Source organism: Microtus oregoni, unplaced genomic scaffold, assembly GCF_018167655.1.
Source record: "Microtus oregoni isolate MIOR12 unplaced genomic scaffold, Mior012 000016F_ref0000370, whole genome shotgun sequence".
Classification (NCBI taxonomy): Eukaryota; Metazoa; Chordata; class Mammalia; order Rodentia; family Cricetidae; genus Microtus; species Microtus oregoni.
The window spans coordinates 22778932-22805374 of NW_024543075.1; the positions used below are offsets into that span (position 1 = coordinate 22778932).

Genomic DNA, 26443 nt, shown 5'->3' on the forward strand with positions numbered 1-26443 from the left:
GAGGAAACATTTGGGGACAAATGGACTGTATGTATGTGATAAGACAGTGTTAGTGTTAGAGTTCTTAGGTTCAACAGCTAGAGTAACTGTACTGCCTGGGAATACAAAATATTTAGGAATGAAGCATGACAGCAGCTGACTTGAAATGATTCAGGAAAAAAAATTAAAATGCTAACTGTTGACTAAGCTAGTGATACTAATATTCTTTCAGCTGTCAAATCATCAAAAGTTGGGAGAATGTTTCAATATAAATTTGAAAAGGAATATACTGAGGATTTATAATCGGATGTCCAGCAAGATCTCATGAACTCTGAGACTAGCCTGAAACAAACTGTCTCAAAAGTTAACAAGCGCTGGGTGGGGTTGGTTGACTAGAAACAAATCTGTAGAATATGGAAAAGTTAAGAGAAAATAAACACAGGCCTGTAATTCCAGCACTTGGGAGGAGGTGAGAGGATTAGGAGTTCAAGATTACCCTTAGCTGCACGGCACTCCGTCTCAAAACAAGGTGAAGAGGCAGCATGATCCCTTCTATAAATCATACAATGAAAAAAATAAAAGGCACTAAAGTATGAATAGTGGCCATTACCAAGACACATCAGAGAGAGGAGTAGTTAACAAGTAAATTTTTAATTTTAATTCATTGTTAATGAATGAATGAAAGTATCATGCTGGGTGGTGGTGGTGCACACCTTTAATCCCAGCATTTGGGAGGTGGAAGCAGGTAGATCTCCGTGGTGAGTTCAAGGCCAGTCTGGTCTATAGAGCTAGTTCCAGGACAGCTAGGGCTGTTACACAGAGAAACCATGTCTTGAAAAAAAAAAAAGGAAAAAAGAAAGTATCATAGAGGGTGTGAACACTGACAGAAGTCCAGCCCAGGCTAAGGAGCTGGTGCCATGTGTAGCACCACATAGGAAGGGCAGCATACAACAGCAGGGGCAGTAATGAATGGAAATCCAAGTGATTGCCCCATGTGTGAACCTCAGCTACCTAAGTTCAAAGCCAACCAGGGCTACATGAAGTCCAGTCTCAAAAATAAAATATAGTATTAAAAGTAGGCGAGACATCAGACTCTGGTTTAGGAAACTTGTAGTACAGTGACTAGATGGTCACCTGCAGTTAAAGAAGTGACCAGGGTGAGTCCACAAAGGACCTCGTAGTCTAAGGAACGTGTTAGCCACAGTGGGATTTTCTGAGGGCAGACACCTAGGGTGTACTGAAGAGGATGAACCTGATGGTTACCACAAGAGCTCATAAGGGAAAAAGATCGGAGACTGGGATAAAGTAACGGACAGAGAAGGTCTCTAACTTGGTATCAATTGTTCACACAGGTGAGCTGCTATTGAAACCAGGAATAAAACGAGGGTCCAAGATTTTTAAGGGGTGTCATAATTCCCATTTGGGACATGGTGAATTTGAGGGGCTCGTGGGATACACAAACAGGCAAACAAGATGAGTAAAAGGGTAAGAAAAATGCCATGCTGGAGCCAGGACTCACAGCTAAGGGCCTATGAGGTGCCTCCTCACTCTAGCAAGTGAGTTAAAGCTGATTGTGTTCCTGGGATGGGTCTTCATGTGCTGAAGCCTGCATGAATTCTGCTCCTTCAGCAATAGTGCAGCTGGGGTTGTAAGTAGACAGGGAAGCAGACATACATCTATCACTTGAAATTCCCTTATCTAGTGCAGTATATATGACTTTGAGTTTTAAAAGTGATAATAAAGCCAAATGAGCAAATTTCAGACTTTTATTAATAAGTTCAATGAATAAATGCCAAGGTAAAGGTTTAAGCAAGCAATTCCCAACATGCATCAGTGAAATCAGGGAGGGGACAATCAAGCAAAATAGGCAGAACCACTTTTCTTAAGTCCTAAATAGTGAGGTGAATGGTTGCAGAATTCAGCACCAGGCAAATCTGGGTTCTGAATCATCTGGTTGGTTACAGATGGGCATGTGATTGGTTGCTGGGCCTAAGTCCTTTAATGGCTAAAATAAGGGAACCGAGAGTGCTCACATTGCAGGAGCTGGATGCAGTATTTAGAATAAGTCCTATGAGAGAGCCCCTCAGGTCTTCCTCTCTGGCCGCCATTCTTCCCTTGAAGGCTGGAGCCCTAGAAAAGGTGTATTCAGGCAGTATTTTGTCACATAGCAAGAGGTCAAAGCCCTGTGAGATGGCCTGTCAAAGTGCTGTTATCTCTATAGAGTAACTGCTGAACAGTCAGTTTCACAATGAATGGGGCATCTTCGAAACTGAAGGGACAATGTCTGGTCTGTGGAGGGCAAGAGTAACAGAATAATGCATCAACTGGAACTCTTGCCAGAACTCTGGGGACAAAAAAACCTCCTGTGGTGTTGCTAGAGGACAGGTTCCAGCTCCACAGAGATCACACACAGCAGAACCAGGCATTACATAGTCACCCCTGACAACCTTACTGGAGTATTTGCATTGGGCTGGGTCTGACACTCTGGGTTTCCATTTTTAGTAAAAGAGCCTAAGTTGTTTGCCTGACTTATGGGAACAGAGTTTGTTATCAAGAACTACACCAGGCCCGGTGGTGGTGGTGGCAGCGTGCGCCTTTAATCCCAGCACTCAAGGCCAGCCTGGTCTACAGAGCAAGTTCCAGGACAGCCAGGGCTGTTAGACAGAGAAACCCTGTCTCCAAAACAAAACAAAAACAAAAACTTTTATCAGTCTGTTTGTTTTGGGATATCTGTTCACACTGACATTCTTCCAATAAAATTTAACCATGAATCAGGGGGCAGAGTTAGCAACTAGCTGACAAGAATTACCCACAGAGGTTTTGGAAGACCCAGGATACATACAGAGAGAAACACGAAGTCGTAGCCATAGATTCTGGAGTGAAACAGAAGAAGTTGTGGCCTTTTTGGCTCTGGGAATCGTGGAGGGGCAGAGTTAGCTGACTGTTACTACATAACTCTTTGGATCTGTCAGGTTTTCACCCCAATACCTGACTCCAGAGTTTTAGCTACTAATAGAACAATGTAAGTAAACGCTTCATCAGCCCTCAGTAATTGACCAGTGGAGTCTAAGTCTCAGACGTGGATGTGACAGCACAGCCACAGTGATCGCTATACAGACGGACCTGGCCCTGAGGGGTAGAAGGAGAATCCCTGCTAAACACACCCAGACCAGAGGATCCCTAGCCATGGAAACTTGTAGCATGAAGTAGAACAAGACTCATAACCAAGCAGGACAGTGCATGGTGGCACACACCTAGTCTCAGCACTTGGGAGACAGAAATAGAAGTAGAATGAAGGAGTAAGGCTACCCTCAGCTTCATAGTGAGTTCGAGGCCAGCCTGATCCACATACCAAGTTCCAGGCCAGCCAGAGCTCGAGTGAGTCCCTGTTTTAGAAAAAAGGAAAAGAAAAAAAAGTACATGAGTATTAAGAGGAAAAAATTCTACAAATTAGATATTGATATATTTTAGATAAGATAGTAGCATTCATACTTATTCCTAGGAGATATGTTTATGTAAACACAAGCGTCTCGATTTGCATGTCTCTCATCAGCACAGTAACGTGGTCTGATTAGAAAGCACATGTGGACAATACCATAGCTAATGGTTAACCAAGTAAAAGGTATGGGGATGCTGAACAGATTAGGATATTTCAACTTTCCAAACAAAAAGAGGGGCTAAAGATGGCTCAGCAGGTGAAGACTTTTCCCGCATACACCTGATAACCTGAGTTGGCTTCCTAGAATCCAGTCAATATGGAAGTAGGAAACCAAGTCCACTAACTTGCCCTTTGACCTCCTCACATGAGCGACTTAGTAAGTGTGCCCACATACATGCAATTAAAAAAAGTTTTAAGGTCAGAAAAATAACAAAGAATTTAGATAAGGGCAGAAGGCATAAAAATGAGAAGTTTGAAAATTAGTGGAAAGATTGGGTGAACAAGAAAGTTGAAGAAAGCCGGGCGGTGGTGGCGCACGCCTTTAATCCCAGCACTTGGGAGGCAGAGGCAGGCAGATCTCTGTGAGTTCGAGACCAGCCTGGTCTACAAGAGCTAGTTCCAGGACAGGCTCCAAAACCACAGAGAAACCCTGTCTCGAAAAACCAAAAAAAAAATAAAAAGTAAAAAAAATAAAAAGAAAGTTGGAGAAAAAGCAAGACAGGTTGAAAATAAAAATGGCCCTGGTCAACTATGTCAAATAGAAATGGCTAGGGGAGTGAGAGGAAAGAAAAGCAGCCTTGGCAGTTGTGTGGGAGAGGTCTCACAGCAGGAAGCATCTCACACTTCTCAGCTGGCTTTGGCTCAAGTAAAAGTGGGAAGAGACCCGTCTCTAGCTCTGAGGACTGTCTGTTTGTAGGGTCTCTACTGTGGAAACAGCTGTTAGCCAGATCTTGAAGAATCTATAGGTGAGCTGGCAAGATGGCTCTGTGGCTTACCCGGTTGCCAAGCCTTTCCATCCTGGAAACTACATGGCAGGAGGGAAGAACCGACTTCCAAAAGCTGTCCTCTAATCTCCACATGTGATATGTGTGCACACACAAAACTTTAATAAAACTCTTAATAGAAATCTAAGACGGTGAAGCTGGACATTACATCACATGCCTATAGTCCTTTAGGAGGGTAAGGTGGGAGAATCCTGAGTTCCAGGCCAGCCTATACCACCTAGCAAGACCCTATCTTAAGAAAGAAAGAAAAGAAAACTACTTTTCAGTGTTGCTTCAGAAGTAGGAGGTATTAGAAAACAAGAAAATTGGGAGACCAGAACCGTCAGGAATACTTGCCCAATGGAGGGAAGGGAAAGAAAATGTCTAACATGAGTGACCGAGTGGACTATGCCACATCCTGAAAAACTGTCATCCTTAATGCCAAGAATTCTGGTCTTATCCTATTTCTGGAAATAGTTTTCTTCCTCCTCCTCTCTGTATAGCATGTGGCTCCTCTCTGTTTCCACTGTTTTTGTTTTGGGATTTTTTTGTTTTTGTTTTTGTTTGTTTTTTTAAAAAAACCTGTCTTTGCAGGCTGGTGGTGATGGTACATGACTTTAATCCCAGCACTTGGGAGGCAAAGGCAGGCAGATCTCTTTGTTCGAGGCCAGCCTGGTCTATAGAGCGAGTTCCAGGACAGGCTCCAAATTTACACAGAGAAATCTGTCTTAAAAAAAACAAAACAAAAAAACAAAACAAAACAAAAAAAGCCAGAGAGGCAGCTTCCCCTAACTGGAGGCATGCATGGTGGAGGGCTGCACTAGCAAAAGAATAGCTGATTAGCAAGCTCATTAGTCTGATATTTCAGACTCAATCACATCTCTTTGCCATCTGTTTCAGAAAATAAACTTGTATATATTACTCAGAATCATACAAGTCAGACCACAGCTGACAGAGGACAGCTCTGGGTCCTGTTCTAAATGTTGCTTAGTCCCAAGAACAGATTAGGCGCATGAAGAATTGGAAGGAAAGAGACGCAATTAATTATCAAACTTTAATTGATAGACTAATCTTACAGGATAAACAATAAGACAGCTAGTCAAGATTACACATTAAAAAAAAATCCAGCAGCGCAAATCTAATAGACTAAATACGTTCATCTCCTCCCAAACAGGCATTTTTGATTTAAAAACAAACAAGAACAGAATGTACACCACAAGGAAACATAGTACTTACATATTGTCAGATATCTCTGCAGAACTCTGTAGGAAAGGTAAAGAAGGTTCTTAGCCACCAAGAAAGCAGAACCACCCAGCCTGGCAGGTAAATCCACCAGCAAACCAGAGGGCTCCTGGCCACTGTGACTTCAAAAAGGTTTCTAGGCCTATGAAGAAGGAAATGGGCCTGATCTGAAGACAAAGGGGCCGTCCTTTTCCAAGAGAACAGGGTTGAACAGTAGCAAGGAGCAAGAGAAAGTTGGCTCCCTCAGTAGATGTGTGGAAAGAAAGCCTGACATCGGAATTTATTTATCCATCCCTTCCCTTCTTGGCTCCTGGCAAAAAAAAAAAAAAAAAAGGGCTGGCCAACTGCAAGAGCTCACAATGCTCCTCCAGGCACATTAAAGAGGAAGAATTCCCTTCTGGGTGAGGCATGGCAACTTTTCTGAGACGTGGCAATGGAGCAAAGTTAATCTCTTTGGCCCTCAGAAGAGAAAGCAGCAATAAGGAGCTACTTAGGCCTTACCAGGCCCCTACTATATCCACAAGATGCTATGAAAGTGCATCCTTGCTCAGTCAAACCTAGCCCAAGAGCCAAAGCTATCTGCAAGGCCCACTATAGATTAAGTATCTCACAAAGGTCCTGCAAATCTTGAGTCTGAGTGCTCTGAGCTGAGGCACCCAGGCTCAGCAGTGGTTATGTAGTCACATTTTTTCTGCCCAGTAGCCTCAGGGAGGAAAAGGAAGGCATGATGTCTATGAGGACAATCCTGCAGAAGGGCTATAGATGGGAGAGCAGCCCGTTGAGTGGCTACATTGACAAGCCCAGGGGATGCCTCGTCATGAGTAGGACTCCTCCAGCTAGCTTCATGTAATGCCACCAAAAGCCTTTTGAAGAGCTCCCTGCATGCCCTCTTTTCTGACAGTGAAGGAACTGTGCAGAAATAATCCTGAGGAAAAAAACACTGTGATGCTACCTAGCGGGAAGAGAATTTCAATTTGCTCACACAGATTTCGTTAGTATACTCCACATGGTAGAAATATATAAAGACTGCTCAAGGGACTGAGTGACAAAATAGCAAATACTGCTGTGACCCAGACAGATCTGAACACTTATTCCCAGGGCTTTTGGTGCTGCCTGCCCCTGCCCTTCTGAGAGCTTTTGGCGCAGCCTTCTGTGTTGACAGGATCAGGAGCCACAGCTCAAGCTCTGGAAAGCAATACTCAAAACAGCTCCATACGAAAAGGTGTCATTTACATTATGTATAGAGAATATCTCCAAGTAAGGAAAAAGCACCATTGTACTAAAAATAAAAAGGCTCACAGAGGCTTTGGTCCTCTTGAAATGACACCAGCCTGCGTGAGAAGCAGTTTGGCTCTTGGGCAGCAGGGGGACAACAGCAGGGCACGTGTACTAGGAGAGAAGGCAGAGAGCACTGGGACCCTCACAGAAAATGGGGGCTGGCAGAAGGGGCCTCAGAGCTAAGGTGGGGACACACAGGTCAGCTCAGAGAGACCAAAACTGGGTGTGTGGCATTGTCAGACAAGTCTCAAGGACAGGGACATTGGCATACAAATGACAGTATTCAAGCCAAGATGATGTTCTACCTGCCACTTGGTCACTTCCTTGATAGACCTGCCAAGTGCAGGAGGAGGCTGGGACAAGGAGCAAAATCTACTTTCTCCAGGGACTGCAGGCCAACAAGAACAGAAAATCCACAATTACCACTGAGATGCTGAAACACAGGCAGTTTCTTGGACGCTGAATTTTGCATACGTTACTTACACGCCCAAAAAGCAGAGTAGGTTTTCCTGTCCAGATGCATAACTTGGCACTGAATACACCACAAAAAGCAAGAGTCTGTCTATGTGGGCTGGATTCCCAAACTACAGCTTAGAAGGGAAGGGCATAAATATCGTCATTAACTGGCTCACAAGGAATAGTCATCTTAGGCGAATACATGCGAATACATTTCACAGGATGAAGGCGGGTAACAGCTTAGATTCCAAAATGTGAAGCTGGAAAGGTTTCTCACCAAACCTTACTATGAGAGCCTGCAACCAGTGAGAGGAGAATTGCAAAGACGGCAGCAGAAAAACAGCAAACGGCACAAAGGGAATCATCCACCAAGAGACTGTCCCTCATTTCAGTCAGTCAAGGCTTACAGAGAAGACAGCAGTTCACATGTACAAAGAACATCAGGGCTAAAACCAGGAGAGCAAGCTGGTCCTAAAAGCAATTTATCCCACCTCTGTTGTTGGAATACCACTGGCTGACCCACTGGGTCAGACGTCTTCCGTGAGAAAGGCAGCATTTCTGAACCTAGGATAAAGGACACTTGAACTGAACGCATGAGCAGAGGACCAAATGGAGAAGCATAATTCAAACAACCACTGGACTGCTTAAGGAGTTCTAGGAAGCTTCCCAAGAAAGAAAGTGTGTGATCTGAGGCCATATGGCGAGCTGGCTCCTCAGAGCTGGGGGCCTTGGAGCAGCAAGTCCCAGGTTGTGGTGATAGGCAGAGTTTCAAACCCAAGCTCAAGAAAGGCTGTCAACAACCAAACCAGCAGTGGAACTCCCCGGAACAGGGGTCCAGAGGGTAAGACGTGTACACAGGACTCAAGTGAGAGATACTCTGCTGCTCAACGAATACCCCAGGAAGGTGGGAGCCCCTACACCGAGACCACCAGTTGTTATTCCCATGTGTATTCCCAAGCAGCAGCAGCAGCACATGGGAGAGAGCCTGGCAAGGAGGTGAAGATGAATGAGGTACCAAAAGAGAAACTGGCATCTTTGGGTTTAAAACAAAATCATAGGAAGTGCGAAACATTAAAAAGAAAATCTCTGAATCAATGAGCACACACACACAAAAAAATATGGCTTACTAAACACCCCCATTTTGCATACGATTTTAATACTAAAGAAAAAAAAACCCAACTCATTCAATGCAGTCCAATCCAAATGTCTGCAACCAAAGACATCTGAAGATTTCAGCTGAAATCACTTCTAAAAACAAGACAAAACAAAACAAAACAAAAAAAGAAAGAAAAAGAACAAAGAAAACAACCACAAAGCTTTTGATTATTCCCTCTCAGCATACTGGCAGATATACTCTCAAACACACTTAAGAGTATTCCACACATGTTCGAAACTTGGATTTATTAATTTCCACCATACTGACTTTAAAAATGGTAAGCTGACTGCAAGAAAGGGAACCGGTGATTTTAAGTTCAAATTAAGCTAATGGTGAAAGTACATCACCTCTGGCTTCAGTCACCACATCACCTCAGATTGAATAGAGATTTTTTTGTGTGTGAACAAAGTCCCAGAACTCTGCAATCCAGGGATGCTGCAGACCTCTCCCGGCAATGTCCTTCACTTTGGGTCAGTCTCCTGGGCCAGAGGTGAAAGTGCTTTCAAAAATACTGCCACTTGCCCAGCACAGTGTCTTTGATTGCATCCACATATTGAGTTGGAACCCAGTACACCCAGTAGTAAGAGGCTTCCGTGGGGCCCAACTGAAACGCCTGCAAGGGAAAAGGAAAAACCAAGCGATGCTTCAGAAGAGGGTGACCAAGCAGGCAGAACAACAGACGCAGGAGGGAAGGGCGCAAACTGATTAAAAAGGGAAGAAAAACAAAAGCAAATTGTGTACATGTTTCTCCTATACTTAAAAAAAGGGGAGGGTAAAAGGGCAAGTGGGGAGGAGAAAGTTCAGTTCAGCACAGCCAACTCTAAGGCAGTAGTTTGCAAACTTCAGCACACATCAGAACTATCTGAAAGACTTGCAAAAATAGATTGCAGGCTCCAGCCCCTGGATTTTAGTTTGGGAGCCCTGAGGCAAAGCCCAAAAAACTTTTAGCAAGCTCCCAGGTAATTTCAACATTACTGGTCCAGAGGCCATAGTTTGAGGACTGCTGCCCTAGAAAACATGTCACTCACACATAGGAAGCAGGTATGAATGTCTAAAGTGCACTGTTTGAAATGTTAAAATCTTGACAGTAATGTACACACCCACCAGTATGGAAGGGTACCCATAATTCAGAGTGGTGTGGCCTAGTCATACAAACACTGGAGTCTTTTATTAAGATATGAATAGATCCTTTCAATCTAGAGTTATGACAGATCACAATGCCAACATCAAGTTGCAGAAGGGTAGATACCATGATGCTATTTATGAAAACTGAAAAAACAACACAGTACACCATTTTGTTCATGGACATATGTATAAACAAAAGCAATGACAGATGAAGAACATACATGATAGCTTACAATAATGGGGAAGGGAGGGGAAGACAATGGGGACAACATCACTGTTGGTAAAAAAATTTTATTTAAAAGATTTAAAACAAGTTACAAAATGTTTACAACTATCATATTTTGGTGATGGATATACGGGTTATGGTATAAAATGTAAGATGTATCCTTTTCTGTATCTTTGAAACATAACCCTAAAAATGAAAGAGCACTGTGAACTGTGACACACTACTCTAGTAGACAAATGACATCTAGAAGAGGAAAGCAAATCTTTCATGAGGACAAGGGTAAAAGTGCTATTTAATGGCATAAATAAATATATAAATAAAAAAGACTGAGGGGACTGCTGAATCCACTTTTTGCCTAAAATGACTTCAGAACATTGTAACCAAATTCTAAATAATTATTCATGGAAACAAATTCCTTAGGCAATGTCTAATGTGGTCCATTTACCCTATCTGCTTCCCCATCCCCAGGCTGCCTGGAAAACAGAATTTGCAAGGCCACAGTGTCAAACTGTTCAAACAAATGTTTCAAAAGGGAGTGAAAGGGTCAGGCTAAAATTATCAGTATCAACTTTTAAAGTAGAAAAATAATTGAGCAGGCAAAACCAATTTGTCTGCTATCTTGTTTTATATATTACAGAGAATATTACAGGCAGTAGAGGCTGCCTGATGGCCCTAAAGGAAGCCCCAGTATGTTCTCATCACCGCCAAGAAATTCCAAAGAGCCAGTGTCTAGCGACTACAGTTCCATGGCCTTGACTTCGGCACCATCCAGCTGACCCTGAGCAGGCAGGAAAGGACACACCAGCTATGCAGCCCATTGTATCCTAAGTCCCTTTCGCTGACTGCCCTAGAACAAGTAGATTGTCCAACGTATCTCTGTGCCATGGACTTGGTACTCCTATCTATAGTTTAAACACCTAGCTGCTCATGGAGGTGGGGGGCAATATGGCAGCATCACGATAAGCTAGATACTGGAAAAAACAAAACAAAACAAAACAAAAAACTGCCCCCTGGAGAAGAACAGCAGGCAAACCCACCCTCGAACTGTTGCAAGCCCAGGTTAGGTGCCTCTTGTAGCAACTTTGGAGTCTAGGCAGATAAACTTCACTTGTAGAGTTGCCCATTTTATCAGCTCACTACACTGCCTGCTTTGTTCTAGACAAACTGATGAGCTCCATACAGAGCAAGCGTGCCCTGGGTCCCATATCCCAAAGGGCTCCCGGCCATGTGGGCACATGCTGGGCATGGCAGACCACTACAGGAGAGACTTCTGGTATCTTCACAGCCCCATGGCTAAGGTGATGTTCTCTTTTATAAGCAAGACAAAACTTAAAATGAAAGTCCAAAAGCCATTCCAATTCATTTTCCTGGCCTAAAAACAAAGTTTAACAAATAAGAGGGAAACAGAAGAGATTTCTCTAAAAAGAAGAGGAGAAAACATACCCTCCTTTGGACTACTGGGAGAGTATCAAAGAAAAACAAAAAACCAACCAACCAAACAAACAAACAAAAAACCCATAACTGGGAACTCAACTCTAAGTAGACAAGAAAACATAAGGATCTCCACAGTCTTCTGAAGACTGCTTACTTTTCAGTTGGCAATGCCCTGTTAGAAATCCACTCCCTTCAAGAGAAAGCAGGAGCAGACGGCCAGGCAGGCTGAGGCTACTCACCATCATGTGGTAGTCTTCGTGTCCTTCGATAGGTTCACTAACCACATTTTTAATGGAGCCCATGGGCAGTTTCTCAGTCCGCTCTAGGTTTAAAGAAGGACAGCAGTTACTCAAAGGTCTACCTGTCCCAACTCCACCTTGGCCACAGCAATTCCTCCCACACTAGGGCTGGTTGGATATATAGTAACTTAGGTGGCAGGTACCACGCCCTCTAGGGATAAGGGACAGCATCTTCTGACCAATGCACCTATAGCCTGGAAGGGAGCTAGGAAATCTGGAGCATCAAATTGAAAACAGGGTTCAGTGGCGGTGGAGTAAAAGTGTCAGAGCACATTTACCCATCTTAATAGTAGTTTTCAAGTCTGATGATTAAAAAACACCTCAAAACATCATTTTGCTTTCATAATCCAAAACTGGAATTGGCTAAGGTTTTTTTTTTTTGTTCCGAGACAGGGTTTCTCTGTGGTTTTGGAGCCTGTCCTGGAACTAGCTCTTGTAGACCAGGCTGGTCTTAAATTCCCAGAGATCCGCCTGCCTCTGCCTCCCAAGTGTTGGGATTAAAGGCGTGCGCCACCACCGCCCAGTTTGGCTAAGGTTTTGAACACCTGAAAAAAGGTAAAGTCAAGAAGCCCACGACAAAGCCAGGCGATGGTGGCGCACGCCTTTAATCCCAGCACTCGGGAGGCAGAGACAGGTGGATCTCTGTGAGTTGGAGACCAGCCTGGTCTACAGAGCTAGTTCCAGGACAGGCTCCAAAGCCACAGAGAAACCCTGTCTCGAAAAACCAAAAAAAAAAAAAAAAAAAAAAAGAAAGAAGCCCACGACAAAGAAGCAACAGGAGGGAAGGGAAGACTATCTGCCAAGCTTCCAAGGCTATTTATTGCCTGTGCCAAAACTTCCAAACCCTTCATAAACATAACTGTGGTGGTCTCTCAAAAACATTTACGCCCTCACCTGATTAACACTGGAAACACCAATGATCACTGGGGCAGAGACCATTTTACAAGTTTAAGGATGGCAGGAAAGAGGAGGCAGCCATGAAGCAGGCCTTCAGTGAGATGAGGCACCTGTAGCAGACAAGTGTAATGGTGATGAGGCAGGGAATCTTTGCCACAGGAATAACCCAGGATACCTGAGGTACAGGCAGGCATTGTCATAACACTGTTAAATCAAGGTGGAAAAGACTCCTTAGAGCTTTTACAGAAAAAAAAGATCTTAAATACAGATAAATAAACAACTAGGTTATCAAATGGAACTAGAAATTTAAGAGTCCTGGGCTCTCGTTTTACCAGTACACTTTAAGTATTGTACTTCCATAGGCCTTGACTTCTGAAAACTGGGAATGGGGAGAAGGGGCCTGAATGTCTACTTCATGGCTCTAAAACAGCAGCCACACACAGGCAAGAACAGCGGCATACTTAAGATTGAGACTATTCAAATACTTTCCACCTTTTCTGACTTTTTCTCAAATTCCAAAGGCTGGACAATGCAAACACCACACAGCTGATAATGGAAATCAACTAAGCTTTGACTGTCCTACAAGTATGGCGCAGCAGCTGACTACAAGCCTAGCATGCTGTCCTGTGCAGCTCCATGGTCTCACCCTGCTTCTTCCTACACAGGCAACAGTTTGTTGTGTGTGGCAGTCTTGAAAGTCCCTTACTCACCAAAGTACTCATAGAGAGGCCAGTTAGCTGCTGGGACATTCACTTTACAGCAGCTTCTTGCTGAACTAAAAACAAGCCAATGGCTTTTAGCCAATTCCCAGAGCAAGCTGTGCTTCCCCAAGTCCCTTTGATGCTAGGTGACAAAACTCCTGGGGACCTAAGAAAAACACTTACCCACCCTCTGGGCTACTAAGGAGGTAGCCCATTGATAAGGAAAAGTTTAGCTCAGAACGAAACAGCTCAGGTTATCAACCATGAAAGGTACAAGGAGTTCATGGCCATGTTCCTTAAATACAGCAATGGAAGGAGTTCTCAAACAGCTCAAATCTCAGTGCATCAGGAAATTGCTAGAGCTCTGCCCTCACACTAAAGCAGGAAGCCAGCTGCTTCCAGAAGCTTAAATAAAATCTCTGAACCAGGCATGATAGTTCATGCCTACCTAAATCTAGTACTCTTGAAACTGGAGTGGAAGAATCACCAAAAGTCTGAGGTCAGGTTAAGCTATAGTTTCCTCAAAAACATCAAACAACATACACAACTTCATGGGAAAAACTATCCCAAACCACTTGCGTGCACCTACCCTCCTGGACATGATGGCCTTCCAAGACCAGCCTGTGCAACTGCTCTCAATGTGGGCTGCCAGCAAGCAGAGACACCCAGCTACAGAGGAGAGCCATACGCATCAGCAAGAAACTCAGTAGTGGAAGATGAGGCAAGATCACCAAGAAAACCCAGGCAGGGCTGCTACTCACTGGCAAAGAAGAGTATGACAGGCTCTCTTGAATAGCATGTTCGAGCAAAGCCTTCAAAAGCCATTGGAAAACTAGAGAAACCTTTTAAAACTTAAGAGAATTTGGTCTGACCACGCAGTTAAGAGTTGGCTATAAAATAAACGATATAGCTAGCTATCAGAAAATGAGAAAACTCACTTTCAACACTTCACAGTCATTTTTAACTCCCTAGGGTTGAAACAGTGATCTGTGTTCTAGATTCATGGTTCAGATAATAAAAACCACACCCCCAAGCTGGGTGATGGTGGCACACGCCTTTAATCCCAGTACTCGGGAGGCAGAGGCAGGCGGATCTCTGTGAGTTCGAGACCAGCCTGGTCTACAGAGCTAATTCCAGGACAGGCTCCAAAGCCACAGAGAAACCCTGTCTCGAAAAACCAAAAAAAAAAAATAAATAAATAAAAAAAAGAAAGAAAGAAAGAAAGAAAACCAAACCCCCATCACCCTGCCCAAGTTTTATTTTTGTAAAATTGATTCCATTTTCTGCAACCTGCCCTTGGAAACAAGTCTCTGATGATGGGACCACTATTCTCCTCTTTGGCATGTACCTCAAACACTGAACACCTACAGTGCTAGCCACAAACAGTTGAATTAGGCACGTTCAGGTACCTCTAGGAATCTAATGGGGACAGACAGTCAGAGAGCAGTGAGTGCTCTAGGGACATAAACAGGGTGCTCGAGGAGCACAAGCAACTCAAAGGAACAAAAGTTCAGTGGAGGGCTAGGGAGATGTAAGGAAGGCTTCATTAGGAAAGGGCATCTTGGGGGTGGGGGGACTTGGAAGACTATTAATCCCACGGACTGAGGAGAAGACATTCCAGGGTAGGGCCCAGCAAAGACAAGAATTCTGCAAAATATGAGCTGGAGAATTCAAGCATGTGCCTCAAGTACACAAGGCTGACAGAGTGGGCCGAGGACTTAGAATGGGGTATGATGAAACCATCTGAAGCAGGTCTGGAAGAATTAATGGTTTACAGGTATAGGAAACAGACAAAAAGCAGTACAGCAATGACGACCAAAGTTGACAGACAGAGGGGCCAGGTAGACAGAAACTTGCTCCTAATGCAACTTTTCAAAACAGGCTAGTAGCCTTTAGCAGTAGCTAAAGGGACGTAGGGCAATTCTGGAGTGTTACCAATAAGATTTGGCAACTAGCTGGGAGTGATGGTGCATGCATTTAATCCCAGTACTCAGAGACAGAGGCAGGAAGATGTGAGTTTGAGGCTAACCTGGTCTACAGAACAAGTTCCAGGATAGCCTGAATTATATAAAGAAGTACTACATAAAAAAAGATAATAAATAAAATTCAGTAGGCCTCAAGGAAAGGTTGAGTAGAAATGGTCAGAAATACTTCACAGAAACAGCAAGGCTGAACCAGATACTGTGGGCAGGCAGAGTGTTACTGACATGGGATGAGGATGTATATAAAGGGCAATCAGCAAGCAAAGGGGGAAAATCTAGGTGGCAATTAGGGAAATTTCACTTCTAGAATCAAACTGACCAATAGGGAGGGACCACATAGGCACCATGAGCAAAGCTAACTAAAATTAGATGGGGCCATGGGGATTGTGGTGAATACCACTGCTTAGTCACAGCTACTCAATGCCTCATAAAGAGTGCAGGCTCCAGTGGCCAGATCTTCTCCCCATTAGTTTCAGAGAAATCTGATTTGTATAAACTACGTACATATCCATAAAACCCTTGCTTAAGGACCAGATTTAGGTCATATATTCGGGATCTCTTGGTTTATATATTAACTTAAGGGCCAAATGTGAAGGATTGTCTCTGAGATCAGACTAAAAAGAAAGAAAGGAATGGGACCAACCAAGAGGCAAGCATATAAAGACACAATCAAAAGCTATGAAGACACAAAGCATGATGAGAGGGGCTCCAAATGAAAGGCAGAATTGTAGTCAGGAGCCACTGCTGTTGGGTGCTAGAAGCAGGCAGGATGCCGGGATGCCAAAGAGGCTGAGAACTAGAGTACCTTTAGTGCCGATCCACAGCTGGTCTTGCTCTAGCTTAAAGGTGAGTCTCACTTTCCCTCCAGACTTATTATACATGCCAGACAAGGGTACCGTTGGCAGGCGCTCCTGGAGGCACAAGAGCACAGTGAGAAAGGGAGGGGCAGTAGGACAGAGAGAGGGAAATGAGACAGAACTTGAGGCCATGATTATAGGAATCTTAGACTGTGGAACCAAATTCTTCAAGGGTTCAAAAATCAGGCCAGCTTACCTGGGCACCCTTAACAGATGGCATCACATCTTCAGGCTTTCCTTTGTCCAACACTTTCCTGTGTTGCTACAATGTAAGTCAGAACAAAGAGGAAAATAAGACATAAGATACTCTACTACATTTGAGCCAGGTTTCTATCTCTTGAATAGAGAGAATGAAGCAGCCTAAATGTTTGTTGGATAACAGATCCCTTAACACTGCAGAGCAAATGTGTTCAAGGGAGTTTATGTTGATAATGAAATGTTCCTTTACGGGCTGGAGAGATGGCTCAGTGGTGAAGAACACTGACTGCTCTTCCAGAGGTCGTGAGTTCAATTCCCAGCAACCACATGGTAGCTCACAACCATCTGTAACGAGATGTGGCGCCCTCTTCTGGCTTGTGGGCATGCATGGAGGGAGAATGTTGTATACATAATAAAAATTTAAAAAAAAAAAAGAAAAAAAAATGTTCCTTTACTTGGGCTAGCTAGCCACTGGTCGCTGACTTATAAGCACTTTGTATGTGACTAGCAACATAAAGAAGTAACTTCTCATTTTTATTTAAGATTAACTATCCACACATAGCTACCATATTAGACATAAAAATTTCACAGACTTTCTATCTCAGAACTCGCGTTTCAAACTCATAGTCCCTAAATGCCTTCGTCTCATCTCTGTTACATCTGTGGTTTCACAGGTACAGCAGCTGCTTGCTAAGGCTGGAACTATAGGCCAATAAATGGGCCAAGGGTAAAACTCAGTGAGATGCAGCACCCACAGGCAAGGAGCCGACTCCAGCCTTCACTGGTATAGCAGGACCCCGTGGCAGGGATGGCTAGCAAAGGGCTGCTGCTGACATCAGCCTCAGATTCCAGAACATGCTCATCAAAAGCCTCAGGAGGTTGTGCTATGCCTCGTAACCAGTAGCATCATCAAAGCAAAGCAGTACAGACTGGAAGTATATTTGAGTCATGCCTTATAAGTACCTTTGGGAGAATCGTCCCTGAACGGTGGTAAACAGTTTTAAGCCTGTTAAGCTACCATTAGTAACCCAAAACCTGTATTTACAAGGCAAGTTATGCACTAAGGATGTGACAGGAGAAAATACTCACATTTCCTTATAAATGTGGCAAGGGAAGACAAAAAATACCAATGACCTCAATGGCTTACAGGAAATTAGGACCCCATATTTAGGGATGAAAATGGGTCATATAAATATTTACTTCTAGATGATAATTCAACCTTACAACACTTATCTAAATAGAGGTGATGCTCTGCAGTAGAGCATGTGTTATATGTCTAAAAAAAGTCCCAGGTTCAATCCCCAGCACCAAATACAACAGAAAACAAATACCCTAAAAATAGGTGTTTTGAACTTCAGAGTATTGGGGATTTTGTAAAGATAACAGTTTTAAAACACGTTAGATAATATTCTCTATGATATCTGGGGTAGTAACTTATAACCGAACAATACTTCTTTCAAGCCTATTAGTATTTCCATCAAAAAATATTAAAAGGAGCTGGAGAGATTGCTCAGAGGTTAAGAGCACTGGCTCTTCCAGAGGTCCTGAGTTCAATTCTTAGCAACCACAGGGTGGCTCACAACCATCTATAATGGAATCCAATGTCCTCCTCTGGCGAGCAGAGGAACATGTAGACAGAGCACTAACAAATAAATCTTTTAAAAAATATTTTTTAGCCGGGTAGTGGTGGTACACGCCTTTAATCCCAGGCAGAGGCAGGCGGATCTCTGGGAGTTCGAGGTCAGCCTGGTCTATAAGAGCTAGTTTTGGGACCAGCACAAAAGCTACAGAGAAACCTTGTCTCGAAAAACAAAACAAAACAATACAAGAGCTATTTCCAGGATAGGCTCCAAAGCTACAGAGAAACCCTGTCTCGAAAAAACAAATAAATAAAGAAATAAATAAAAATAAAAAATAGGGCTGGAGAGATGGCTCAGTGGTTAAGAGCACTGCCTGCTCTTCCAAAGGTCCAGAGTTCAATTCCCAGCAACCAAATGGTGGCGCACAACCATCTGTAATGAGGTGTGGTGCCCTCTTCTGGCCTTACGGCATATACACAAATAGAACATTATACACATAATAAATATTTAAAAAGAAAAAAAGAAAAAATATTTTTTAAAAAGTGTAACTGTCCTCACACTTGTTCAATTTTGCTACCAAAATTTTAAAAATACTCATTTTTGATTATGAAGGAAACATGGATTGTAAGTGTCTAACACAAAACCATCTTTCTCCCATGGTTGGAACTATGTCTGTAGTGTGTGGCCCTATAACTAATGTTGGTTCATTCAAGTCAGTTTTACTCTGGTCAGGACTAGGGGGTAGTTCAGTGTACAGTTCTTGCCTACTATTGTGCACAAGACTCTAGGTCCAGTCCTCCGCGTCGTGTACACAAAACACACACCTATAAACAGGCATGATGGCACATGCCCACAAACTCAGCACCAGGGAGACAGAGACAAGAAAACTGTACAAAGTCCAGGCCAACTTAGTATCCAGATCAAGCTTCAGGCCAGTCAGGGCTAAGAAGTGAAACCCTGCCTCAAAGAACAAGCAGAAAAATGAGTAAGAGAGCTAATATAAAACGCAGGCTATGTCATGAAGGGCCACAATAAACACACAACAAAAAGTGTCAATATCTTCTTATTCAATTTGGTTTGGGTTCCTGAAATGGTCAGTTTTAGGAGAACCTCTGAAATCTCTTGACTTCCATACCTATCCAGAAGTGGGCTTTTTGAACTTGAGAAGACACCTGTAAAGAATAAGGGCTCCATTCTAACGCTGGTCATCTTCTCTGGCACGAAATAAAAGAAACCCACATCTGGTTCCACCTGCTAACTCGCAGAAGTCTCCCTTCACAAAGGCCTTATCCTAAAGCAAGGAAGACTAAGGCACACTAACCAGCCAGATGACAAAGTTGCAAATTTCAGGTAGCTGTCAACTCCACTGCTGCACCCAACTGCTCCATAAATGTCCATCATGGGCCCTGTCCAAAAAGCATCTTATTCTAGGGAGAATGTAACCAGCCTCCAACTTCCCAGGACCAACAAGAAAGTCCACAGTGCACTCACCTTCTGCCTGCAGAGGGGCTCCTTCTTGTTCTCTTCAGCCTTTGCGTCCTGCTGGGCAGCATCTTTGGGGGTGTTTACTGCTAAAACATCATTTATAGTAGAGCCAACCACCATGATCTTGGCTCCACTGGTCACTTTTATTTCTCTCAACGTTTTATCTTCAGGAACAAGTCCCTTATACATGACCTTCTGCATGGCGGGTGGGAGACCTTGACAAAAAGTGGAAGGTAGGGAAAGGAGTAAGCAGGAAATGCATGGACCATCATGCTTCTGTAACGAAACAGGAAGTGAACACTGGCTCCATCAGCTAGCAGCTTTTTGAACTTGGGGGAATTTGGACCAGCAGGATATTTGGTTGCTAAGACTTGGTCCTTCTAGTAGATTTAGGGTATTTAGAATTATTCAACATGTCTTCGTTATCATTCCTTCCAAATCGCTCCTCAGCCTTATTCTCACCTAGATACTGAGAATGTCCAAGCATCAGGGACACAGCAGTCAGTAAGTTACTTTCCTATGGCATTTACAGGCTACATGGGAATAGCTTAAGAAAGAAGTAAGTTTATTTATTTATTTATTTATTTTGGTTTTTCGAGACAGGGTTTCTCTGTGGCTTTGGAGCCTGTCCTGAAACTAGCTCTTGTAGACCAGGCTGGTCTCGAACTCCCAGAGATCCGCCTGCCTCTGCCTCCTGAGTGCTGGGATTAAAGGCGTGCACCACCACCGCCCGGCAAGAAGTAATTTTAAATAGCAAATCAATACAAACAGAGTGACCAAATATGAATAATTGTGAAGGGCCACCATGACTGTCAGTCAATATTAATGTTTCAGGAACTTCCCTTATGAGACTTACCTATCTGCTAAAAATAAATCTAGACCCACTCAGAGTCTCTACAGTTAGTGCCCAGGAGCTGTGAATTTAATAAATGCCATGGGAGATTTTCACTATCCTTAGTAGTCCAACATTAGTTAGAAGGCTGAGCCTAATAATTCGGTTTAAGGTTTGTATCTCTGCTCCACCACTTGGTAGCTCTATATCATCACGGGTCCAGTTTTCCCTCTATGATTAATAAAAGACATGCAAATACTGACTTCAGAAAACTGCAGCGAAGGTAGCGGGAGTCCATGCAAGGAAAACACAGCAGTTCTAGCACGACGTAAGCAATACGGACTAGAAGGTGGGGGTGGGGGATGGAGGCAGTTGGTTGTCAGCTCCTAGAATACCTGTAATGGAGTGAATCTTCTGCTTTAGCTCGGAACCCGTGCTGTCCAACGGGACCTTCACGTCGTGCTTAGTCTTGTTCCAAATTATCTTCAGCTCCACCAGCTCCCTGCCCGCACCGCCGCCTGCGTCCTCGCCGTTGCTGACCGAGGCCTGAGCCACAGGGTCCCCAGGGGGCTGGGCAGGGGCCGGCTGCAGGCTGCCTCGCGCGTCGCAGGAGTCCTCGGCCGCCGCCCCCGCCGCTGCTTCGTCCTCCACGCAGTTGTGGGGCCGTGCGGGCGCCTCGGTGGGCACAGCCTCAGCCTCCGTGTCCATGCCTGCAAAGGGGTTAAGAGGGTGGGCGCTCGCCGCGGGCCGGGCCTGCGACGAGAATGAGCCCGGGCGCCACTGCACCGTCGCTGCTGGGCCACCTCCTCCCTCTAGGGCCAGTTCCCGTTCCCCGACCCCCGCAGCGCCGGCAGCTCTTCAGCCGCCGACCGACCGCCTTCCCCTCCGCACTCACCATCCGGGGCTCCGGCCGCCGCCATGATGATTGTGTACAACACCCACGGCGCCCGCAGGGGCCGCCGGGAAGAAGCGAGCTGGCTGAGATTGGCCCCCGCTACAGCCCCTAATTTCACTCAGCCTGGCCGGAAACAGGTGGAGGTTTCTATGGAGACCCGCCTCCTCCGCTTCCCCGGCCGGCCCCTGCCACGCTTTAGCATTCCCGCAGCCGAGGGGGCGGGTCTGGGAAATGGCCCGCTCCCTGCGCGCCGTCCCCTAGCGGCGGTGCACAGTCCCAGCTGTTCAGAGGGGAGTGGGCGGCCTGCGCCTTTAAGTGGGCGGGGCCGTTCGCGCTGTGGCGAAAGTTGATTGGTGAGAATGCGCTTCCCCGCCCCCCCAGCCGCGCGGAAGTGACGCTCGAAGAAGCCCACGTGTGTGTTTCTATTTCACATGGCGGCGTTCCTCCAGAGGCTTCCGCGGGCCGGGCCTCGCGCGGCGGCCCTAGGCCACCGCGTGGGACGGCGGGACGCCAGTCTGGGCCCAGATCCCGGGGCCACGGTGCGAGTTCGCTTCGCTCCCAGCCCCACAGGTAATCCTGGCGGACGAGACGCCCGCGCCGCAGCCCACCGGTCTGTCCCCGCCCCCGAACGTTCCAGAACCAGTCCCTTCCGGTGTCTGCGCGACCCCATTTTACAGAGACGGAAATGGAGGACTAAGATCTGAAGTGATTCAGGTTCCTGGAAATTCCTTTGTTATAATGTCTCTGTTATTTTTTTGTGTAGTGCGTATACACTGTGCCAAGCCCTATGCGCTAGAATGCAGTGGTCATTGAAAAGTTAGGGTTCCTGCTTTGAAGAAACTGTCATTCTAGTGACCACGACATGCACTTACAAGAAAAATTTTAGGGTTAGATATGTCATTTTGGAAATGAAGCGGAATAGGGTGCCTTAGAAGGCATTGCTGAAGAGTTAACGTTTGAGTTGAGAACCACATGTTAAGGAGACCTGCTTGAAGCCTAAGAGCAAATGGCGCAGTGGCCCGGGTTTATTACTGCTGGAAGCTTAGCAAGCCAAGGGAAATCAGGCCAGTGTATAGCCTGTTAGAAATACTGTCCTGTCGTCTTGCTGGATGGTGGAGCACACGCCTTTAATCCCAACACCTGGAAGGTAGAGCTAGGCGGATCTCGAGGCCAGCCTGGTCTACAGAGTTCCGGGACAGCCAGGGCTACAAAAGACCAAAATGAGAGAAACATTGTCGTCACTTACCCTCCGTACCACACGTTCCCAACCCTCCTTTAGCTCAAGTCACCTTCCACCCACTTGACACTGTGCATTCCAGACCCAAGGTCAGCAGAAAAAGATCATTGGGACGGAGTCCCAGCTGCGCAGGAATGACACGTTGCTTCTGGGCAGGTGATATAAATCGTGTAATTTTTTTAAACTCAGTGTGGTGGAAGCCCCAATTCTTAATTACCAGTTGTAATTCTGTATTTAAGACTAACATAAATGAAACTACTAGGGAAAAAACGAATATCTGGGAACCAGACAAAACAAAAGCTCCTTTCTTTTTGTTAGTCTCAGTGGACGTCAAATGGCTTATGAAATGGATGCAAGTTTCTAAACCTCAACTCTCCATTTCTGTACTTACCTACTGTGAGCGTGCACTGGATGTGAAGAGGCACTTGTGTAGGTCACCAAGGCCTGGCATTTTCTGCATACGTCTATCTAGATACATAGAGTTTTTTTGTTTTTTTTGTTTTGTTTTGTTTTTTGAGACAGGGTTTCTCTTTTGCTTTGGAGCCTGTCCTGGAACTAACTTTTGTAGACCACGCTGGGTTTGAACTTACAGAGATCCCCCTGCCTCTGCCTCCAAGAGTGCTGGGATGAAAGGTGTGTGCCACCACCACCGAGCCTATATTTCTGTTTTTAGCCATTCCTAGATGTGTCATTTTGGCAATGTTCTCTGCTCTGTTTATGTCCTAGTTTTGCTATTTGTCAAGTAGGGCTAATAATAGTTCTTGACTGATGATCTTGAGCCAGTGTAGCTGAGCCACTCAGCAAGATCTGCTATGTGAAGTAGCCTTCACTTCAATTCTTTGCTGACTTCATTTTCATTGCTGACTGGCAGGAAAAACCCAGATGAGCAGGAGTTGTCAATCAGTGTAGATCACTGTGATAGTTAAAATTAGTTGAAGGTATATCAAAAAAAATTAATTGAAGGTATACATTTTTTTTTGTTCTGGCTGTTTTAATTTGGAAACAGCTCACTGTATTGCCCATTGGCCTAGAACTCACTGTGAAGATCATGCTGGCACTGAACTTGCAGCAATCCTCCTGTCTCTGCCTTCCAGATACTAGAGTTACAGGTGTGAGCCACCAGACCTGGCTTAAAGTTCTGCTTTGGTAAACATTTAGGTATCATAGCAACCTAATGATAAAGAAGAATCCAGGTGTTTTTGTTGAGTTGCGACAGGAACTTACTGCATCCCTGGCTGGCCTGGAACTTGCTGTGTAGACCAGGCTGTTGGCTCACTTACACAGATCACCCGCTTCTGCCTCCAAAGCGGTTAAGAGGAAAGGTTTATGCCACCAGATCCAGCCTGACTTTTTTTTTTTTTTAAGCCTACTGACATCAGCAAACTGAAACTTGTGAAAGCTAAGTGAATTCTCAAAGGTTAGGAATTTTTTTTTTTTCCAGACGGGATTCCTCTGCAGCTTTGGAGCCTGTCCTGGAGCTAGCTTTTGTAGACCAGGCTGGCCTTGAACCCACAGAGATCTGCCTGCCTCTGCCTCCTGAGTGCTGGGATGAAAGGCGCGTGCCCCTGGCAGGAATTTCTTAATGGTAGACTGAAAATTCTTTTTTAAATTTCATGTATGGTGTATTTGTGTTTTCATGTGGGTATGAGAAAGAGTCACCAAAACTGGTTGGCTAGTGAACTCTAGGAATCTGCCTGTTTCCCACTGCCAGCGCAGGACTTAACAGCTGGATGTTTGGCTTTTATGTAGGGTTAGGGTTAGCTGGGGATCCAAACTCAAGTTGTCATGCTTGCGCAGCAGGCACTTTATTGACTCAAGCCACTTAGTCTTGAAATTCCCGAAACTCGGTTCTACGGGAAACTACTTGTTTTGTGGGTTTGCTGAAAGACTCACATAGAACATTTCCTGTCTGATGGTGCCTTCGTACCTGGAGATGCAGATAAGGTCGTTATAAATGTACATGGCCTGACTGTGGAGATCCAGGACCCTGGCCTGGACCAAAGAAAGGAGTGGAAAGGGGAAATGACCAACCTGGGAAAATTTGAAACTTTTAGTCAGTAACAGTACTTTCAAAGTTTAAACTCCAACAAAGGGAAATATCGTAAAATCAAAAGTTACTTTTGATCATAATTACTTTTTTGTTGTTGTTTTTCAAGACACAGTTTTCCTGTAGCTTTGGAGCCTGTCCTGGAACTAGCTCTTGTAGACCAGGCTGGCCTCGAACTCAGAGATCCTCCTACCTCTGCCTCCCAAGTGCTGGAATTAAAGGCGTGTGCAACCACCACCTGGCTTATTACAATTACTTATAACTAGTGCTTATGGTGATAATCTCAAGTAGGAAAAATGCAGATTACATGATGTGATTAAGTATGATATGTAGAGTATATATGAAAATATTTTTTAAATAGGATTTAGATGTGTTATTAACATGGAATTAGCCTTCTTCCTCCCTGGAATATATCAGTAGATTTATGTAATGTAAATGCTAGTGTGATCTGGCCTCTGAATAGTTTTCAAACAGATAATGAATGCTGTTTCTCCTTCTGGTGAAACTTGGCCTTGAGGTAAATGTCAAAGTTCAATGCTAAAGGCACTCAGGAAGAGTTGGAGCATTTTTATATGGTGACAAGCTCCTGGACCTGACCTGTGGGTGTTTTTCCATTCCCAAGATGAAGGACTAAATGGAGTCAACTACCCTGACCTTTACTTTTTCTTTCTGTTGTTATTAAGATTTATTTATTTTATGTTACATTATGAGTAATTTGTCTACATGTGTGTATATGTACCATTTCTATATGGTACCTGCTAAGGTCTGAAGATGGTGTTAGATCCACTGGAACTAGATTACAGATAGTTATGAGCCACCATGTAGATGCTGGGTAGTGAACCTGGGTTCTGGAAGAGCATCCAGTGCTTATAGCCGTTAGGCCTTCTCTCCATCCCCACTGTGTCCTTTTCAGTGACAGTCTGGTTATCAACCAAAGAAATAGGACAGTCACAGCCATTTCTTGGTCTTGAAACTTGATTGGGACATTCTTATTTGCATTTCAGTTGAGGCCTGTGATCTAGCCTTTTCCCTGTCCTGTCTGACCTCTTCTCTTCTGCCAGGCTTCTTGCACCTCGGTGGCCTCCGTACCGCTCTCTACAACTACATCTTTGCCAAGAAGCACCGAGGGAGCTTCATTCTGAGACTGGAGGACACTGATCAGAGCCGACTGGTACCAAGGGCAGCAGAGAACATTGAGGACATGCTGGAGTGGGCAGGTGAGGCTGGCAAGGAAAGAGTCTCTGAGGAGGAACAGGAAGAGAAGAAAGCTGTGGGTCTTCTCTGCATTCACGGTGGAGAATAAGAACTCAGGGAAAACAGATAAATCTTCACAGTCTGGGGTGATGGATGTTCCCTGTAAAAAAATGACAAGACTCTCCGAAGCCAAGCTCTACGGCTGTTGTGAAATTCCTTCTCTTATCCCAGTTGTTTAGTGCATTCCCTGAGAGGTCAGGGCAGGAAACAGGTTCACGGGGAATGAATGGCGTGTGGTGAACATGAAGTGGGGTCTCCTGAAAAGGATACAGTGCCTATGAGCACCAGCTCCTGCTCCCAAGAGAATGTGACCTCAAATTGTCCAACTTTATAGTTCCAAGAAGAACTAGAAAGCTGAAGTATATAGAATGTTTGTTTGTATGTATGTATGTATGTATGTATGTAGATACGTAGATCAGGTTCCTCTATGTAGCCCTGACTGTCCTGAAACTCACTATGTAGACCAGGCTGGCCTTGAACTCAGAGATTTGTCTGCCTCTCCCTCCTGAGTGCTGGGATTAAAATTAAAGTTGACATTTGCCACTATGCCCAACTGAACGCCCCATTTTTTTCTTTTTTTTTTTTTAAGTACCTTTTTTTTTTTGTCTTCTCCCTAACTCTTTTTTTTAAAAATATTTATTTATTTATTTATTATGTATACAATGTTCTGTCAGTGTGTGTGCCTGCAGGCCAGAAGAGGGCACCAGACCTCATTACAGATGGTTGTGAGCCACCATGTGGTTGCTGGGAATTGAACTCTGGACCTTTGGAAGAGCAGGCAATGCTCTTAACTGCTGAGCCAGCTCTCCAGCCCCTTCTCCCTAACTCTTTATCTTAATTTGTATTTTCATTTATTGTGTG

General features: G+C 44.5%; 2 protein-coding genes across 4 annotated transcripts in view; one reads left to right on the forward strand and one right to left on the reverse strand.

Annotated features, from left to right (window-relative positions):
* Nucleotides 1-8513: 8513 nt before the first annotated feature.
* Nucleotides 8514-21262, reverse strand: Ubfd1 (ubiquitin family domain containing 1). The gene is made up of 7 exons (XM_041666480.1): nucleotides 21045-21262; nucleotides 20545-20859; nucleotides 19324-19532; nucleotides 16251-16316; nucleotides 16003-16108; nucleotides 11558-11640; nucleotides 8514-9146 (listed from the first exon to the last, which is right to left on the reverse strand). The coding sequence occupies exons 1-7, from the start codon at nucleotides 21067-21069 to the stop codon at nucleotides 9036-9038; spliced, it is 915 nt and encodes a 304-aa protein (XP_041522414.1). The 5' UTR covers nucleotides 21070-21262; the 3' UTR covers nucleotides 8514-9035.
* A 210-nt stretch (nucleotides 21263-21472) lies between these two features.
* Nucleotides 21473-26443, forward strand: part of Ears2 (glutamyl-tRNA synthetase 2, mitochondrial) — a 30260-nt gene continuing 25289 nt past the window's right edge. For 2 of the 3 annotated variants that reach the window (XR_005975784.1, XM_041666813.1), the window contains exons 1-2: nucleotides 21473-21614; nucleotides 25390-25545. Coding sequence is in view for 2 of the 3 variants with exons in the window: in XM_041666813.1 (XP_041522747.1) it covers nucleotides 21476-21614; nucleotides 25390-25545 (295 nt within the window). In the remaining variant the exon portion in view is untranslated. The other variant, XM_041666814.1, reaches the window with a different exon arrangement.